At 34.1% G+C, this 21,402-nt stretch overlaps 1 protein-coding gene across 8 annotated transcripts in view; it reads left to right on the top strand.

Annotated features, from left to right (window-relative positions):
• The window catches only part of LOC126826910 (general transcription factor 3C polypeptide 1), a 127,518-nt gene that overhangs the window by 86,032 nt on the left and 20,084 nt on the right, over window positions 1–21,402 (top strand). Inside the window, exons 1-2 of one of the 8 annotated variants that reach the window (XM_050556041.2) lie at window positions 6,935–6,978; window positions 17,197–18,901. The exons of 2 other annotated variants lie outside the window; for them this stretch is intronic. In XM_050556041.2, the coding sequence (XP_050411998.1) occupies window positions 17,488–18,822 (1,335 nt within the window). In that variant the 5' untranslated portion in view covers window positions 6,935–6,978; window positions 17,197–17,487 and the 3' untranslated portion in view covers window positions 18,823–18,901. Of the gene's footprint in view, window positions 1–6,934; window positions 7,100–9,948; window positions 10,400–12,076; window positions 12,207–17,196; window positions 18,902–21,402 lie in introns of those variants that run through there. 5 more of the 8 variants (XM_050556040.2, XM_050556039.2, XM_050556037.2 and 2 more) reach the window with 5 other exon arrangements.

The following is a 21,402-nucleotide window of genomic DNA, read 5'->3' as shown; positions in this document are numbered from 1 at the left end:
ACAAGCCTGTGATATGATAAAGGTCAGAGAACACACATACGACTGCAGTGATATTTACTGAAAAGTGCCTATTTCCAATCTTAAATGCAGGGCTTTAAGAGCGTGTCCGTGAGAGCACCATGCAGGGGGTGATAACCCTTGGGTCAGGGATTTGGACCAAATTTTTTCTGTGAGATGGGTTAGTACCCAGATACATCCCCACAAAATATTAGATTGATTCAGTTGATACCGACCTAGAAAATTGGAAAAGTATTTTTTAATCGAAAAATAAGCCAAAAATAGGCAATTTTGGATCCAAATTTGAATGACCTGCTATTCGGACAATAATTGATTTGGATAGACAAAATTTTGGGCATTAGTAGGACCACTCAGGTTCCTCCTTCACACTGAGTTTGAAGTTTCTACTGCTAATGCTACCTTGGTACTGGCCGGATACCCAACTCTCTCTGAAAATTGAATTTAATGAAAACCAATGTTTAAGAGGCAATAGCTTGTTCTTTGCAGGGACTAGGACCAAAGTTGAATGTTACCCACAACTAGCAACCTTCCTACTAACAAAATAAAAAATAAAAATGTCCCGTCTATCAATACCCCAGATGAAGTATATGTATGGACATCTTTACAAATTTAATATATTCCATTTAGTCGTTAGCAAGGATGATTTAGACACGAGAGGAACAAAGTAAAATGAGATTTAAAGTCCACTGGACACAAACTAGGTCATTTTGGGACTAGCATAATATGGTGATGCACACTGTATCTATGGACATCATCACAAAGTTAATATATTCGTTAGCAAGGGTGATTTTGACTTAAGAGAGAGAAATGGGGTTTAAGGTCCACTCAACACAAACTAGGTCATTTTGGGACTAACATATGGTACAATTTTACTTCAATAATACACTTGTGGGAAAAGAGAATATCCATGAGGTTGAACAAACAACACCACACCATGTCACCGGCATGCTGTCACGCCTCTTAACTCAATGACAGACCTTAGGATCTAATGTCTATGTGTTAGACCAGGGACAAGTTTCATGAATGTCCAATGCAATTTAAACAGAACAAATCGTCTTCTATAAATATGATATAATGAAAGGTGAAATATGATACACGATTCAGTGTAAGTATATTTTAGCTCTTGGGTAAAAGAAGTGTTTCTGAGGGATGTACATGTTCGCTCTTGTAACAGGTTTTAAGGACGAGGGGATTGTAGATGATCCAGTGACAGTAAGTCGTAGTCACACAATCAGCAAGACAACCATACAACACCTTTTCTGCCAATGTTCCTTGTGCCAAATAGGTTATTTTGGTCAAACATATTTTAGGAATCAGACCAGCTTATTCCCATCTGTATTTAGGAGCCGATCATTGTATGGAAACATTTGGACGTTTTCATGGAGAGGCATTACAGATCAGGAGGCTATGATAATTCCATATTGAACTCCCTGAAGGAGAAGAGGTCAAAAACAGTACTACAAAATAAAACAGTACTCTGTGGTCCAAAAACCTTGAAGGAAGGTCAGAGAGCATTTACACTCGAACGTAGGAATCTAAGTAAGTGAGCACTTCTGCTCGAACGTAGGTATATGTAGGAGTTTGGCACATGCGGTCAACATTATCCTGGAGTGCTATAAATCCTGTTTTGATCTATGCCATGATTCAGAGATTTCAATACCAGACATTAAATGTCCCTACATGAACACTTCTGAATGTTTCTTCTTATGGTTCTTCTTTACATGAGCAGGTGTACAAATTAAAAGATATCAAGTTTATGATAGTCATGTCAGTCAAATTTATACGATGATCTGCTCATGAATACAGATCTTAATAACAGTGGTCTGATCCCTGCAAAATTACACATCACTTATGACCCTTCCCTATGGCTATCAAGCAAGCGTGAAAGTCAGATTTTGTCACAAAAGTATTATGATTTTAAACAAAATGATCTATTTGACACGATTCACGTTGAAATTACGAAATATTACAAGTAATGGTGATGATCAGTAGTCATTTGAAGATAATCGTTGGTCATTGCTGAAAAGGTGCTGCTTTGGTTAAATTGTGCTAATATAAAAGCTTGCTATGTCAGTCCTTACATTTATGCACTTCCGTGCTACTAACTACTGAATACAGGTGAGAATAAACGTTGCCTGATCCTGCAAAATTGTACACCAGTTAAGCCCCTTTCCTACGATGACCGCGAACGTCCGATTTTGTCACAAAAACTTCATGATTTTTAACCAAGATAGTATATTTGGCACAAGGAACGTTCAAGTAACAAAAAATAGTACTAATGTTCATAATCAACGGTCATTTGAACTCTTGAAAATAGTATTCGGTCATCAGTGAAAAGACGAATTTCGTGGAAAATACCGTTTTTACACATTTTCAGAATATTACAGCACTCTAGTGGGTTGCGTTCCGGTCAGTTTTTTTCTTTTGACATTTACTTTGAGAAATGCCCTTCACAACCACACCAAGCAATTCTATGTCAGACCTGCAAAGAAGCAGCTACATGCGTTTTAGGATAGCATAGTTTTAAACATATGTAAAATGACCACTTTATGATCACTCACAGAAAATTCCACACGATAAATTCTTTCCCAAACGACTGCAGGATTTTAAGACGACTACTAGGCCTATCATACCTGACCAATATCAAAAATTTAGAGACACAACTTTTCAGGTAGGAGCGTTTTGAAATTAGGGTAACAAATTGATCGAAATATGTCAACTTTTGCCCCAAAACAACAATTTCCAGTTATACCGGAAGTTATCCGTTCAAAATTTTTTCACTCCATCATGTGACTTCTGTCGCCTAGGGGTCCCCATAGACCAAGTATGGTTGAAATTTGCTGACCCCCCGGGTTATGGTTTTTTTCAATTTCTGCATGGTGCTCTCGTGGACACGCTCTTAATTTCAAAATGTTACTAAACCAGTGGTTCAGTTTTTGACATATTTTAGTTTATCTCAGATTAGCATGACATTTTCCAAAGAATCTGACAGTTTTTAATTAGCACTACCTCAATTATTATATATAAATAAACTATAAATTTTATCTGTATTGTGTTTTAAGGTTTAATTTTTGGAAATTTGTTTTTAATGGCATGTAAAATAAATGATAGGAGGTTCTTCAGCCAGTCAATTTCATTGTCCTTTAGTCAAAACTGGAAAATATGCTTATATGCATTTTATCATTTGGAGTATAAGATAAACTTCAACTGCTATTCTTGAAGTATACAATGTCCATGTGACAAATTAATCAAGAAAAATTATTTGCATTCAATTAACACCAGTCTATAAACTTTTTGATATCCACACCTGTAATTACCAGAAGAAAAGTGTGAAATGCATCATAAATTTGACATATTTTTGAAGCAAAGGTTCCACGCTTTATAAACTCAGTGACCATTGCTTCACTTACTGTTAGTTTTTCTTCTTGGGTGTCAAATGAAATAAAATGAAATGAGGTTTAACGTCCTACTGAAATGTTCTGACTGGGTAATGAAGACAGGCATTCGCTATGAGTGTGCAATGAGGACAATTTTTCCCACCACTTATATTGAATTTCAGCTGGCAAGGGATCTTTTATGTGCATGCCAATGTGTACATGTGACCTCGGCTTTTCATCACATCCAAGCGACTAGACAGCTGTCCTTATCAGGCCCTCTGTCCTACACCACTTACAAGGGGAAACAAACGGCGGAAAATCATGGTGAACTTTCTCGGCCAACACTGTGATCAAACCCGCGACCTCCAATTGGTTAATGTCCCCTTGGTATCTTATGATGCATTAATAGAGATGCCTCAAGATTTCAAATTAAAATTTCTCAGCTACATTTCTGAAATCCATAATCGAAACCCAATTGATTGATGTATAACTGAATGGTTTTAATCAAAGTACATATTCAAAACACCAACGTTAAATTGACCATTTTTGCTTTGACCAGATAAATGAACAAGTGACAGTGTGTAATACAATGAAGTCATTAGTAATAATTTTATGTGTACCCAGTATTTATATTTCTTATGAGAAGATAATTTAGTAGAATCATTAAGAGATTCCCTAATTAACCTATATTAATGTAAGATCCATTTCCTTGTCCATAAATGACTACATTCATGTCACATGACACGTCCAGCTGAACGATAAGAATTCAAAGAGAACTTGAGATTGAGCATCACATACACAATGACACAGGTTATTGATCTCAGTCAATGCTTTCACTTTAAAGATATTCTATGAGGCTTTAGAAAAGTAAGAACATGGAATGAAGTATGCTACCCAGGTTTGAAAATTAACAAAAGAATGAAAGAAGTGAAGGTGGTAATCTCCAAAAATAAGATATAAAGCATATAACTCATTTGATGTCCTCAAAGTCAGCTATGGCAACGCATGAGTTAACTCATTATCCAGTGCCAACATGCCCTGTTGTTGCAGGTGTGAGGAGGTTGGTCACTCAAGAAATAAAAGGTCTCAGTTAGAAACACTATGGAGAGAAGTCTCAAAGCCAATAGCACTCCAATAAAGCCAATAAAGTTCCATTATCAAAGAGTTCAACAAAAGAAAATATAGAACGACAGTATAATCCAAAATAGGGCAAGAAGAAGAAACAGAATATCATCATCACCATCAAGAGGTAAATACCTGACTACCCCAATCGACAAGAACACCCCCAAAAATCCATTGTTTTTTGTGTTTTAGAGGAGAGCTGAAAAAAGCTCCCCTTAGTGAATAAATCGAAAAAATCGCTCCCCTAAAAAAACTCTCCCAGTTTCGATATTAAGGAGAGTGATTAGTTGTATGTATGGGAAATGGTTCTGAAGATCAAAACTGCGTGTAAGGGGTCATTCCTGGTTACATAAATGATAATAAAGATCGTCTGCTAAATAATAGCTCTCGTAGTCGTAGAGTCAAATCAAACTTCTGCTATCGTCTATAACTACATATTACGGTATTCTAATAGAAAAAAAATGAAATGGGGTTTAACGTCCTACTGTTCTGCTCCGAACTGGGCTAATGAAGACGAGCATACGCCACACAGTGTGCTATGAGGGAAATTTTGCCCGGACAGCGGCACTACTTGTCAACATTTCTAAATATATATAGGTTGTATAAATTTTGTTTAAAAACATAACTCCTATTTAAAATATAATCATAAACGCTTGAAAATTCCATCAAAATATAATCTATTTCTTCCGGAATTATTCTCATTGAAAATTTTCCCGTGCCATCTCTACTTTACATTTCAGTTAAATTAACCAATGATGCATAGGCGCCATCTATTTTTAGCAACATATTCATCGGAATTTTATTACGAAGTGCGATCACATTATACACTAATCGAATACACCAAATAAATGTTCACAATGACAGCATGGTGGTGATCGGAATGTGAGTCTTTCACATTCTTTTGGGAAAAAAATACATATGTCTACGATTTACAAATAAGGAGAGCGATTTTCAATTTTAAGGCGAGGCAGAAAAACCTACCCTCAGTTAATATTCTGGTGCGCAGCAGGCTCTCGCGAGCGATCGCATGCCTCAAAAAACAATGTCTGAAGTATTGATATAAATATAAATCCCAGACATTATGCCAAAAAGTCTAGTAGATAAGGAAAAAGACAAGAGAGTAATAGAGACAAGATCATTATACATTGGTTGCAATATCGCTTCTATGGAAGTGGACCTCAAATAACTCCCTGTGCCAATGTTAAGGTCCACTGATACAACTAATGTGAATGGCACATCCCCTATGCATTAGGCTAAAAGCCCTCACCACAAGACTGATGGGAGTTCTGTTGACCAATTTGATTATGAGATCCCAGCCTACATGCTGTATTTGTACAAGTGGTACACAAATATTACAAGTATTCAAATCTGAGAAATAGGTCATCAAATTGGCTTTAACTTTGTGCAAAATCTATACATTTTGAAATATACTTCAGAAATACTTTCAGCTTGAAATGACAAAACGATTTTTGTTAATTTGGAAATAGCACATTCAATCTATATTGTAAGCCGTATAGAAAATGGCTTTTTCTGATTTGATGTCAGATATCGGAAATAGCAATCATCACTCTTTCAATTATTATGTCCTTATGGATCATCAAGTCAAGATTTATAGATTGAACCAGATTTAAATAAAATAGACCAATGTTCTTAGTGCTGTTCATCCTGGACAAAGTACTGGTATAGGTTAGACTACTATATGCAGATAATATGGTTACAAAAATTGTTTTTAAAGTGGACTTCCCTGTTTTCAAATAAAAAAAACCAATATGTCAACAAATATCTGAATTTAGTCTGAAAGTTTCGGCTCAAAATATTGAGCTATTTGAAAATGATCACAAATGCAGAGTTAACATAACTCTTTATTAGAGTGCTTGCTAAATGTGACACTGATTAAATACCCCCAAAACAGAATTATTTTGTTTAATTTAATGAGTTATGTTGCTGTGTTGAGGTATAAAAGAAATTGAATTCATGTAGAAAAGTACTGAATAACCCTTAAATGTTCTTTTATTTAAACATTAATGTAAGTCATTGCTTCCATCAATTGTCAAATAACATAACGGAAAAAGTCAATATGGCACAAATTACTATACAAGAACAAAACGGAAAGAAGGACGGATGTGTGAGAGAAGTCATTTATTTCACAGTGACAAGGTAATTAATATGTCTCTTTCTCTCGTGGTCATTGGTGCGAACCAGAAACACAGATTGAATATTGATATGACAGCCATAAAAGTCACTTTGTTTTGGTACAATTTGTTCGAATAACAATAACTCATACAACTATGACATTATTCTCACAACTACTTGGCAAGAATTCATGTGTGAAAATAACAGCTTAAGTTAAAGAGTTCTCTATTTAAAAATATAAATAAATGAGTATAGATTTGATTTATTAGATTTGTAAGAGAACACTACTGGGTTCGCTTATTGAGTTTATTTATACCCGATTTGAAAGGTGAGATTTGATTGAATTTAAACCATATAATTCAATTTGTAACAAATAATTTTCTCTTGGATAGGAGTTAGTTTTATTCAGTTTGTTTGCGCTGTTTATTCGTACTTGTTTACATCAAAAGGTAATATTAGATCAAATCTCGTTTTGTTGACTTTTGGTTTATATTCATAAGAAATTTAATAATTTATCTTTCCGTAAAATGTTTATATCTCATATTCATGTGATAATAAATGGACATTTGAACATACACAATTTTTTAATGAAATATTGAGTTTTCTTATTGATTTTCTTTTTTTTTTGGGGGGGGGGTATTTGAACTAGATTCTTTATGATTATGTAGTTAAATACCCAATCTCTTTGATTTAAGGGCAAAATGGAAGTGTGAATATAATAATCGGCATTATCACCTGAAACAAAAGATAAATGTGATAACATAATTATTCTAATTCACCATAGTTACTTAATTACCCTGTTGTCATAAATGGAACCACTGAGTACTTAGAATACACAGCATGTATCTTGTGCCATCATTTTAGTCTGGAGGCTCAGTGCCGGGTGGGGTGGGGTGGGGGTGTGTAATGGGGCATCAAATGGGCACCGACATTTTATAGCTTTAAATCTTCCTAGTGCAAAAACGGAAAATTTGACCTTATGACCTCCGTGGTCACAAAGAACAAAGGTGAATTTAGCAAGTTTACATTTTTATCGAAAGAGTGATTACTTGCGATCATTTTCAGCATGTTTTTGTGATACAAGAATGGCTGTGCATTCACTTTCAGTGCAAATGACCTCATTTGACCTTTGACCCCGAATATCTCGAAAACGCCCCAACGGCGAACTGATTACCACTCAACATCGTATTCTATGCAAAATTTTACTATTGGAAAGTTGGGTCCGGTTTTGTGCCCATTTGATGGAAATCCCCGCGCACTGAGCCACCGGTCAATTTGCTAAATTCACAGAACATGAGTGCAAGGTTTGTAAGTTAAAACATTTGTATCTCAAAGATGGCATGACAGATCTTATCTGTCTCAAAGTTGGTATTATATTTAACAAATAACCTGGGGTGTGACATTGTGGTCACACTGGGAGTTACATCTAGTAGATACACATTAACACATTTGTTTACAATTATAGGTATCTACTAAAAAACCTTTTTATTATTTTATTATCACTTTTATTATATTTTTATGTATATTTTATATTCATGTTTACTTGCTGTTGTACATTAAGAAAATAGAATGTTGGCTCAGAAATATATACTAATGGAAAGTCTGGAAACAGTAGTGAAGGCATTTATATGCCATTTAAGACAGTGAAAAATATTCAATTCTAAATAAATTAGAAAGTAAAAAATTTTAAAACATCGACAGTACCTGTATTTTATTAGGGAGGGGGGGTTTAGTGCGTGCACGCTGTATCATAAAGTTGTGGGTTTTCCCTGGGTCATCTGGTTTCCTCCCACTGCTAAAGACCCCTACACGCAAGCAAAACATTGAAATAAAATTGAACCATATGTCCAGAGCCAGATTTAGACATGGAGGTCGCTGTGTTAAAAAGTTGTACCATAAAGCATTAAAATTTTAACTCTAAAATAATTTGCTACATAAGTCATTTAAAAAGCTATAGAATACACATAAAAAAACACATAAAATTTGAATAAGAATCTGGCTCTGTGTGCAGCCATCACTGAAATATAGACATTTGAACCATCCTATTACAAGCAGTATACCCATTATTTAACAATTTTCATAGAATTTAACATGTTTTGTGCAAAAAAACACTTCTCCAAATAGCACTGTGCTTATATTTTAAATTATAAGGGTATTTGTTTGTTTTTAAAATGGATAGAATTTATTTTCACTGTTCAAAGTGATAACGTTTCTTTAGAAACGCAATTTGCTTTATTTTGGGTGGGATGGTCTGAGTTGTTTTGATCTTAAAAATTTCGGTCTTTTATGAATTACAGTTTGGAATCTGTACGAGCTGTCAATCCTATTCAGCAACATCTCCTTGTAGGAGGTCACGATAAATTCCCCCCCCCCCCCCCCCGGTAGAAATTCTATTGTTTCATCTCTTTAATCGACTGTCACTAGTCTAACGCAGCAAGCAGTCACTGTTTTAATTATAAATTTAACAAAACATCGCCCATTCAATGGCCATTGTTGAAGTAGTAGTAGTTTGTTGTATTTTACGTCCGCTTCCACCGAGGTGATATCGCAGACAATCACTTTTTTTTTTTTTTTTTTTTTTTTATCGATAGCGATGAAACTGTCATTGTTCGGATCGAAGCTGATCTCAAGAGGTGTTGAGGTTGAGGGATGGTAGCTGCATTCTTGGATGTTAAAGCTGCTCTCATTTATTTTTATTGCAGGTGGTCTTGGCTTTGTAAATTCGAAGTTTGTTTCTTTTGCTGCTGTTCTACCTCCCTCTTCTCTTCTTCGTTTCGGTGCCTTTGGTTCTATTGGTGGAGACTGTGTTACTGGCGGTGACTGGGTTACTGTTTCGATCACTGTTTTACTGTCCTCGACTGGCTTTGTTGCTTCTGGAACTGGGTGTTGTGCTGGCCGTTTGTTCTTTTCCCTTTCTGGGCCTCGAAGAGGGCACTCCTTGCGTGAGTGGCCCAACTTCTCGCATCGGAAGCATGGAGAAGCTTGGCCTGGTGTTACGACTCAGACTCTGGTATCTCCGTGAGGGGTCTTCAGAACTATTATCTGTGGAATATTTTTCATTTCCTCCGTCTTGATTTCTATTTCCACCTCTCTTACTCTTTTGTAAACTCTAGTGCCCGGCAGTCTTTGGTCTTTGAAGGATCTGACGTACCCAATATCGGTCATAATATTATGGAAATAGTCGTCTGAGTAAGAGACTGGAAAGTCATATACGGTGAGGGTTACTACTTTCGAGAATCGTCTGAAGAATCTGTATTCTATCCCCATGTAGGTGTGGCTTTGTTTTTCTAGTAGTGTGGTTTTGACCTCTTTCGTCTTCACGTGGACATGCCATTCTTCTTTAACCTGATATATTGTTAATATATCGTCCCACTTGCCGAGCAGGTCGATCAGGCACTTCAAGATAGACCTGTCGGTCAATCTCTCTTTGCTACTCACCGCCACGTGGTAGGACACCCTGCTGGTCTCATCTTCGGGGACTTCGTAAGTTTTGATTATAGGATTCATCGTGAATAGAGTACTGGTGAATAGTATACTGAAGTACTGGTGAATAGAATACTGGAAAACTGTTGAATAGAATACTGGAAAACTGGTGAATAGAATACTGGAACACTGGATAACTGGAGCACTATAAGACTGGATAACTGGGATACTGGATCACTGGAGCTCAGGTGTTAACAGGGCGAACGCTAATTAACAAGTGGCCATTGTTGAATGATACCATCTTGTTATACTTCGTAGTACCTCAGGTAATCACAGGATTAATAGTTAATTAATTAACTGTGAAAATAACAATAAACCCAGGATTATCTGTAAATTAATCTTTTTTTTTATTAAATAACAAACCCTGATTAAACATCATTTTCACATGTAACAGGAAACATTATTTGATATTAATTAAATAAACTATAAGTACTGACAAAACCAAGTTTTGTCATGATCATCTAGTATCTATTGTCCATTGGCTTATGCCATTGCCACTTTGTTGCTAAACAGAAGTTTTAACGTCTTCTATATTACATGCAGAGTTACACCACCTGAAAATCGGTTACAAAGTTAGCAATGTTTTTTGGGATATGTGCACATTTACTTCAGAGATTTGAGTCAAAGAATTTTGGTTCAAAGCAAGTTTCAGCAACAGCCAAATTTACCGATGCAAGTATTGATGTTTGCTTAAAATGCATCCAAGCGAAAAATTTACTTGACGTCAGCGCTGCAAACACTGAGATTTTATTAAGAGGCCCCTCCTGTTAATCGGTCAGTCAAGAAAATTCCTGTGAGTGGCTGCTTACCGGTAATACAGATTCTACTGTATATACAGAAATAAAGTCAGGGGCGTAAATATGGCTGGGTAGGGGAGAAATAGTCAGACTCAAAGTAAGTGCAGTCACAGTCACTGCAGTTGGTCTCAAAATTATGCATTAATTATGAATTAATAAATGAAATGAAAAGGAAATGGAGTTTATCGTCCTACTGTTCTGCTCTGACTGGACTAATGAAGACAGGAAATGAATTAATAAAGTTTAAACAATCCCAATACTTAATATATGTATGAATATATCTGTGTATTGTATATGTATGATCGCTTTGATTGGATATCACAATACAAGTCAGTTTTTCAAAGCTCAAATTACAGTAGTACGGCATCAGTGAAGCAGGAACGCCTCAGTGAATGGACACAATCGATCTTGACAAAATAGCCAATCGGTGGTAAAACTAAGCACGGACGCTCAATGAAAATATAAGGACATGGTCCTTCATATCTTTGCTAATTTTTGTATATTTAGCACAAAATTATATACCGGAGATGTGGGTCCATAAGGATGTAATTTTTATCACTTTCATAATTAGTTGTCACAGATTCACAATTCTTTGTATGTTTTTGCAAAATTCTTAATAAATGACATGAATTCCCATTCGCAGTACTCAATTTTACTCATGTTATAAGTCTTTTCTGACCATTAGTATTCTTCAAAATATTCCCCCAAAGTCCAGGAAATGGCATTTCAGGTACGCTAAAATTCAAACAAACCCCTTTGAAAGCTTGTGGCTGCGTCACTAATATAGGAGCCTGTGCTGAACACCTCCCCCCCTGTGGCTGCGTCACTAATATAGGGGCCTGTGCTGAACACCTCCCCCCCACCCCACCCCACCTGCAAACAAAATTGTTGATATGTACGCCCCTGATGCATGTATTGTAAAATAGACAAATAAAATATCCTTTTTTGTTCTAACTAATGCTGTTTAATCTTTTATCTATAAATAAATAAATCAGACTTGTATCGGAATAATTAGTAGCAACACGAGAGGACTACTCAGCAGCACACTGATATTATTGGCTAGTTAGACGAGTGGTGAGGAGATGTAGAAGCAGTAGTAGATATGACAGTACAGCTATAGACTTGTTACAGTTATTGACAGCAATCACCGACTCTACATAGGTATACTGGTTGCACGGAGCTTAATTTTGTTAGCCACACATAGCTGAACTAAGATTATCACAGATTAGATGTCTTTAAATAAGTCATTGTTCATCAGTTAATTTACAAAATACAGGTGATTTATTAATATTATATTTGATATATTATTAGAGAATTTTTCAGCTCATTTTTTGGTGATTATATTTCTTTTGTGAAATATACCTGATCTGATGCTGTCGCAGATTATTAGAGTCTTTCTTCTACAGGTTATTTGTTGTTTTGTATTCAAGTGATTGTGGACAAGTGATTCTATTTGAGTGACGTTAACAATAATTTCTTTGTAAACGGAATACTTGATGGTGGTATTTATTATGGATATACAGTATGGTAAAGTTTAAATGTACACACTTCCATTCGTAGCATAGGTAATAGAGAATCATTTGGGCTCAATCATCTCTTTGTTGGGAAGGGTGGTTAGTGTTAGTTTAAAAGAGCTAAATCGCTAATATTTTGGACCTAGAAATTGACACAAATGGGTCGTAACGCATATGATAATGTAATAGGAATATATATAAACTGATTTACATTCAATCGTTTCCCTTTTTACTCTAATTTCAAATCAGTTACGTTCGGCGAAATATGTCGTCAGAAGTCTCAATCAAATGAAAATTTCTAGCGTCTGGTTATTCTAGTCTACTCTCCCGATATGAATATGCTGTCACCGTTTGACATGACTTTTTTAATGTCTAGCCTCGTTCTTCGAGTCCCTTGTTAGAATTGGCCTGAAATGCATTGTGTGTGGTACATGATCCGTGTACCAATGGTAAAATGTTCATTTTGTCTTAAATATTGGATATCAGAAGCCCATCTTTTCCCGGTAAGATCACAACATCAATGTTGATTTAAATTGACAAATAATTCGTGTTTTCAATGTCGAAGATTTTGGATGATACTGAGTTAGAGACTTAGCTACTTTAAATAGTTCTATAATACTGGAGGTTTTTTTTATTTTTATTTAATCTGGTTGAATTAGATTTATACAAAATTTTAAATAGTTCTATAATGCCGGAGGTTTTTTTATTTTGATTTAATCTGGTTGAATTAAATTTATTCAAAATTTTAAAAATGATTTAAGCTAAATCAGTTCAGTATTAACCACGAAAAATGTACCTTATGCCTTCATGCAAGATTATTTAAAACCATGAAACACTTGTCCTCTCATAAAAAAAATTTTGGTTGTCATTATTGTTATTTAAAAGTGTGAAATTTTTAAGGTTCCCCATCTTCTTTTGTTAATATCTCTGTTGGTATTTATTCGCCAGACACACAACTGTTTTCCTTATCATTGCCTGATCCCCCTTAGGGCTCTTATAAAACAGTGTGAACTCCCAAAACCATGAATTCCAGGAAGTGGGATATATCGATCAGATACCGATATCAGGGTTTAGTTCATTTTAAAATTAAAATTGTAGGATTTTGGTACATTAAATTTGTGGAACTAGCACCTCCCCTTTTCAAAATGCTAATCATGCCATTCTAGTTATATAAAAGGATGTTTTATAAGTGAGTAAGTTAATTGATCTGCCTGATATAAAACTTCCGACTTATCAATAATAAATGTTACTAACAGATTTTTTGTCGTTATATAACAGAACTGGAAATTCATTTTATTGTGGTCATTGATATGTTGTCACCTGTCACCCATGTCTGTCTTGTGGGCACTCTGGATGCTAAAGTTACCATCCTATTGACTTATGCAATTCATACACATGAGAAGAAGATTTTCAACGATTACCGATAATTACTGTTGGGGTTATTGTCTTGGATCAATTTTTTAATCTTTTTGACTCTCTAGATGCTAAAGTTTTTGTCTGATTGATCAGTGTTCATAAAATGAAGAAGCATATGTTGATTTTCAGCAATTTCCAGTAATTACTGTCTGAGTTATCTTTCTTGATCAATTTTGTGGACACCTTAGAGACAGTGTTGAAGTTTATGAGGCAAAGAAAGAACCATATTAATTTTCTCAGATTTCTGTTGATTTTGAACAGCTCTTATCTGATTACCTGTTTTAAATTTCTGATAATTTATTCTTGGTTTGTTACTCTTGATCAGATTTTAGTGTTGAAAATGCTGCAATTAACTACTAAGGAATAAATATGTGATAACCTGTAGTGCTTGGATGACTTAGCTGCTGTGGGCATATGTTTCATTGCCTGGCAATCAATCTTTATGAATTTTTGTAACAAATCTGTTTTTCCCTGCTATACTTATAAATACTAGCATCAAAACAGATTTTGTGAGCTTTCCAGAAAATTGTTATTAGGTGTTCTGTTCTAAGTTAGCATACTCTGCTTTATGTTTCACTTTTATAAATAATCAATAGCAAATTAAATTGGAGAACCTTAGGCAGACCATATGTTTCTTTCGAAATGCATAGATGGTTTAAAATGGATTTTAGTTACAATAGATTCAGCATTGGATTATATCTTGGCCACAAGTCAACATTTTATGCATGTTCTTAAACCATAAATTTTATGCCCATATGTATTTTTTTTATTGAAAACTGTATTCAAATTTACTTACTTTTGCTTCAAAAAATCTAAATAATCTTTCCTAAAATAAACACTAAAGCCACAATACATAAACTTTCATATGTGTGCATTATTTCAAATTTAAAAGAACATCTGCAACTAGACTCACTAGAGTACAGTACACTTGTTACGGCAATGAATATGAATACAATTTTTGAGCCAGGCACAATGCATTTCAATTTTTAGTTTGCCTCCATTAGTTACATTTATTTAGCATAATTAACAACAAAAACTAGCATGGGATTAATATGAAAAATCAGATTTATTACATTTATTTAGCAACATTAACAAAATAAAATAAGATGATTACATTTATCGAGCATCATTAACAAAAGATAACTAAAGTGGGATTATCAGATTTATTACATTTATCATTAAAAAAAAGAACTAAGATGGGATTTTTATATTTACTGAGCATCATTAACGAAAAAAATAGAATGGGATTAATATGAGAAATAAGATTTATTGCATTTATTCGGCATCATTAACAAAACAAAAATGTGAGTAATATCTTAAATCAGATCTATTTAGTATAATTAACAAAAAAAAAAATTGAAATCAGATTAGTATGTAAAATCAGATTTATTACATTCATTGGGCATCATTAACAAAAAAAATTGAAATCAGATTAATATGTAAAATCAAGTTTATTACATTCATTGGTTAACAAAAAAAATTGAATACCTGGTAAGATATCAAATTTAGTTTATCATTTGTATGTTATAATGGTATAAATCCATTACTCTTACTTAAAATGTCTATGGTAATTTTCTTAGGATGGTTCTGAGGATGAAACCTTCCAAAGAATGAAGCCGACGTGGCTGACTCGCTAACCTGTAGGTCATGGGTTTGATGATGGTTACGAAAGTTCTACGGAATTTACCAGCATGGTTCCCACAGTGATGTAGGACTTGGGGCCTAGTCATTCGGGTGTGATGAAAACCTGAGGTCCTGTATACACATCGATAGTTGGAATTCAACATGTCCTTGCAAAATTTCCCTCATAACTGTATATAGTGCATGTTCATCTTCATTAGCCCAGTAGATTTAAAAAGGATTATGAACTGTGTTATTGCTTTTGGGCTTCAAACCTCTTTACCTTAAGACAAGTTACAAAGAGACTTATTGATTAAATTTCTATCATACGAGCTAGACATAGACGATTTACTACCAGTGCTCGGATATTAATTTAACGATGTATTTAAAAGAAATATTCAATGAATAGTCTGCAAATGTGAATAAAATCTTATCATGAAAGCTCGGAAATGAACATTAAAATATTAAAGCTACCATATAATTTTATGCTCTTTGAATTGGATACCAAATTTGACCCATTTTGACATTGAAATACGGTTGTATATTTTTGTCAACCATGTCTGTCCATCTGAAATACCACTGTATTGTCTTTAAAGATATCCTTGATTTTGGGCTGGACTAATATGGTAATGGAATGTACTCATTACATTTTTTAAGGATGGCTATATGAGTAATGGAACATTTCACAAGTAATGAGTAATGGAAATGTAATTTAATTACATTCCAAAAATCATGTAATAGTCATTTATATTTCATTTACTTTTCAATTACATTTTATGGCACATACAAATATTTCCAATATGACAAGTCTAAAATATGTGTGACTCAAATCCAATCCAGTGCCTTGAAGATGTGAAATTCTAATTACATGACTAGTAATTACAGGGAAAACATATATTTTACCTTAAACAATACTAGACTTTCACCAGTTTTTCGTGTTAATTTACGTAGAGATTATATAATAAATTAATTATGTGAAAGCAACTATTTTTTAAAAATAAACAGTGCTTTGAAAAAATGGGATTCAAATAATGACATAGACATGCAGTCAGCATTAGATAAGACTGATATTAATAAAATACCCACTAATTAATTTTGCAAAGATAACCTATTTAACCAAATATGTTTATTAGTTACACTTACCATCATCAACAATTTGTTTGTCAGTGACCTAAATCATGATTTATTCCTATGAAGTTTATTTACGTCTATAAATGCAAATTATCTGAATTTAGATAAAGAACTATTTAATTACTGGACAGTGTGTGATCAAGGAACAAAGTTTTCAGATTAGTGTAGTTATCTTGTGAATGGATGTACTTGAACAAAAGGTTTCAGCCAATTTTGATAAAATATATTTTCTGTTTGGAAATAGATATGAAGTAATATGAACTGCTACGTTGTACCATTAACTTTGTAAGCATCTATTGATGAGAGATTAAATTTCTTCAAAATATAAAATTAAACCATTTTCAAAGACAAGATTGGCACTACAATCTACTTCCTGATCAGCTACAAATTTTTACAAATTTTGTTTTAAAGTACCAAAAAAGTACTTTCGGGAATGTCGAAAGTGAATTATTGAAATAAAACACACCATATGTTAGTGTATTTTTGGGTATCTATTGCATTAGAGGATTATGAAATTTGTGGGATGTAGCTGGCCCAGCGTCTGTTGAATTCTTCTAATTTTCATTTATTTATCTTTTTTTTCAGTAAATTTGAAGTCATCCGAAATCACCTTAATGGTGTTGTGAAGCAGAATCATAACAATTTTAACGAACTGAACAGCTCAGAAGTCAGGAAACCATTATTCTCAGAAGAACTAATTAACGCAGTAACAAAATGGTTACAGATACTCATTAGTGAGATAGAGAGAAATTTTGTCAACTGTAAACAGGGATATTACCATAATGAAATTCTCCACTGGATTTGTGAAATGTTCGAGTTAACATTACTTTTAGAGTGAATTTCCTAATCTGGAAGAGAAAGTGAATAATATCAAAAATGGAGGGTGACGAATATGACACGAATGACACAATGGATTATGAGTACAATGAAAATTCAATGGTGGATGACCGAAATCAGCTGACATATTATTTGATGGGAATTGGTGGAATGATTGTGTGTTGTCTTGGTAATGTTGGAAATATACTGTCTATAATAGTTTTAACACGGAGAGCGATGAGATCTTCAACTTATATTTATTTGGCTGCCTTAGCCATTTGTGATACTCTTGTTTTGATATTCACGATGTTATTACTTCTTAAAGACACAAAGGCTCCTTCTCAAGGGTTATCTCCCCTTTACGAGTCATACTACGCATTCCTCTTTCCATGGGTTCATCCAATCACAATAACATTTCAAACAACGTCAATCTGGTTGACTTTAGCTTTCACAATAGATCGTTACATCATGATCTGTCACCCTTTCCAGTCTGAGTCAATGTGTAACCGTGGACGTGCCAAAAAAGTTGTAATAGGTATTTACATCGGAGGAATTATATTCAGCATTCCGCGATTTTTGGAATATTACACTCATGCTTTCACAGTTCCCATGGCAAACAGAACAGAGACTATTTATATGATTGAACTAACTGACATGGGTAATGATAAATATTACAAAGAAGTTGTTCATTCATGGCTGTATCTAATTTGTGTTTGTGGACTACCATTCCTACTGCTTGCTGTTCTTAATGCGTTTTTAATCCACGCTGTTCACCTTTCTAGAAAAAAAGGTAAAGAAATCAATGTTCGAGAGAAGAAAAGGAATGATACTACCACAATGCTAATTGGTGTAGTGATAACATTCTTAATTTGTCAAGTTCCTGCATTGGTTGCTCGAATGATGTGGGCTTTTTCCACCATCAGCAAACTATCGCGAAGTTATCATATGTTCAGTGAAGTTTGCAACTTTCTTGTTATTTTGAACTCTGCTATCAACATAGTTCCATATTATTTTTTCGGTAAAAAGTTCCGTAAGGAATTTTGGCGCCTTTTTTGTGCCTGCTTTTTCAATAAAGAAGAACTTCGTAAAATCGCTAGATCAATGAGTGTTTCAGTCGATCATCGTAAATGGAGTGTTGCAAGTCATCATGCAAATGCTGTAGAAATGAATGGACTTTATCAATCTCTTCACGGGAGCAGTATCAAGAAACATAAAGGTAGCATTGATGTGCCTTTGATTCGAAGAGAGAGTCGATCTAATGGTTCGGAACAAAATTCTCCAGACACTGATCAACCATCACCTACTCACACAAATTGGCCAAATATTCCAACATATACCAATCCAAACGCAAGACTTTCTCCTGATGACTGGAAACGATCAAATATTAAAACATGATATATTGATTTTCTGTTTGTTATAATATTTAATATATCCCATTGTTTTCTTGAATTTTTCGATACATGTATATAAAAACTAAATCCTTCTTCAGGCTGTGGTTTTTTTTTTTGCACTAGGATCATTCAGTATCAGCAGTTAGTTATCCCTTTATCATAACTGAGTTTTATGAAATTTACTGTAATTCACTTAAAGGCTATGACAAAATCTGTGACAAAACCTTTAAGATTTACAGTATATTTGACATCGAAGGATGAGAAAGGAAAGTCATTTAATGTCCCTTTTAGAGTGGTCTAATACATGCACTTCAGATCTAAAAGGTCTGTCATTGAGTCACATGTTCAGGTTTTGTTTGATCTTATGCCCGTACGAGACAAGAAGTAGGCTACCCAACTTTCTGATTTTACTTTGTGTCCTCTGGTTTCCTGTCACTGCTAAAGACTCCTGCATGCAAACAAATTATTGAGAAAAGAAAATATAATACCATATGTTAATCCTGAAATGACCTAGTTTGTATCGATTGGATGTTAAACCCAATTTCTCTTTCTAGGTCAGTTTTGTACTTAAAATTGGATTGCATGCAGGGATCTTTAGTATTGGGTTGAGACACAAGATGAGGTCAGACTGCAATTATAAGTCACTGTGCTCAATATTAAAATGTCCCCTGTTCACACCTTACAATTAAACCATATTCTGTAATAGTAAGTTCAGGGAGACTGCACTATACACAACGAAAACCAAATGACAAATCTGCAGAAAAGACACTGACATTGCAAGACAAGAAATGAAATGAAATGGGGTTAAGGTCCTACTTTTCTGCATGCTACAAACAAAAAATATCAAATCAAGGGATACGGTATAGTGGTTTAGTTGAGCTTTATTCGCGTTTGAGAACAAAATAAATTTTAATATAATAGTCTACACAATTAAACATAAAATGTTGATGATTAACCATAAAAATGGATAATCGAGACATTATTTATTATCGTAACAACGAAACAATGACAATCGAGGCTACAGTGTTATTAAAATTAGGATTCTTGACTCAGAGTGCAGTAGTTTGATTGAAATTTTCAGCATATTCCCTTTACATTTTTGAACTATAGCGAGACCTGTCAGCTCTTTATCTAATCTGCCATAATGCCACTTTAACTCGATCAAAGTCCACAGTAAACTGCAGAGATCATAGAAAAAATAATTTAGATTTGTAGTTTAATCAGATTGTCTCACATTGCACACATAAGAACAGAAATAAAAACTGCCTTATTTTAGTCTCTAAATGATTGAATGAACTCCATTGTATTCTTTGTGCCATTTTTTGATTATGCACTTTTAACAAGGTGTTAAGGTGTTTCATGATTTAATTGCATTTTGGACTGAAGCAGAGCCATAACTAGCTTAGAGCAACAAGCGGGGGGGGGGGGGGAGTGTTCTCAGGGGTTCTGTAATTTTGATGTACGATGTATATCATCTATGTTTTTTTATGGTCGACAATTATTTTACGGGGGGGGGGGAAGCGGTTCTGTCTTGCAAACGATGTTCAATCGGCATGCGCAACGAATGTTTCCAACAGGTGCAAGGAATATTTTTACTTATATATATACTTTTACACTTTTCAACTCTATGTACTTAGGAATTCTGATCACAACTACCGGTAAATGTGTCTTCTGTATAATCAATATAACTCACAGTTTCAATGTGAATTGATTCCCTTGATGGAAAAAATCTGACGTTTTGTTTTTCATGAGGATTTTGCACGAGATTATATCTGACAGATGATGTTTTGTTTTTCCGTTTTGTAATGTTTTATTTATTAGATTTTAAATGAAGGATTTGTGAAAGCGATGATTTTATCATGATAGATATTGTTTTCTGTTGTTCTGGGAATAGAATTTCCATTGAATCAAAAAAGTGTGTCCATGGTGTAACAGATTTCAGAAATATTTGTGCTGGAAAATGAATCAAATTAATACTACCGTAATACATAATAAATGTTGTGGTATCACTTATAAGTTTATACCTGATTAATTTTGGTCATATTACGTATTGTCCAGAATGACAAAACCGCATATTGATTTGACAATGGGATCTTAATTACCATTTGCAGAGTTGTTTTCCATGTCTTTCAATTGTTAGCCCTCTACTTGTCTTTTTAGAAAAAATTTTCAGACTCAGTTGGATTGACTATGAATCTAATAGAATTAAAAATTGTGCATTAATTATTTACCCTTGTCATCGACACCTTGTAATCTGTCTAAAGGTGAGTTGAGATATTTGCGATTATTTCGCTAATAATAAGAATGAAGCCTATAAAAATTAAGAATCAAATTAAGCTGCTGGTGGTCATATGCTATGGCCTGGCAATTTCTGTTTAGAAAATTTTAAGAACATTCACACAGTATCAAAATATGTTTGCAATATTAGTTTAACTTTCTGAAGCATAAGCCTAATAACCTAGAAGATGAACATTTTGGATAAATCTGGGGTTAAATAAGTGTCAAAGTATAAAAGTTATTAAGATGTGACAGTAAAAGCTGTTTTCCCTGTAGGCTACCAAGATTGATTCTAGTTACAAGTATA

The sequence above is a fragment of the Patella vulgata genome, chromosome 7 (genome assembly GCF_932274485.2).
Source record: "Patella vulgata chromosome 7, xgPatVulg1.2, whole genome shotgun sequence".
NCBI classification, from domain to species: domain Eukaryota; kingdom Metazoa; phylum Mollusca; class Gastropoda; family Patellidae; genus Patella; species Patella vulgata.
The sequence above is the reverse complement of the archived record's forward strand: the minus strand, read 5'-3'. Positions and strand labels throughout refer to the sequence as shown.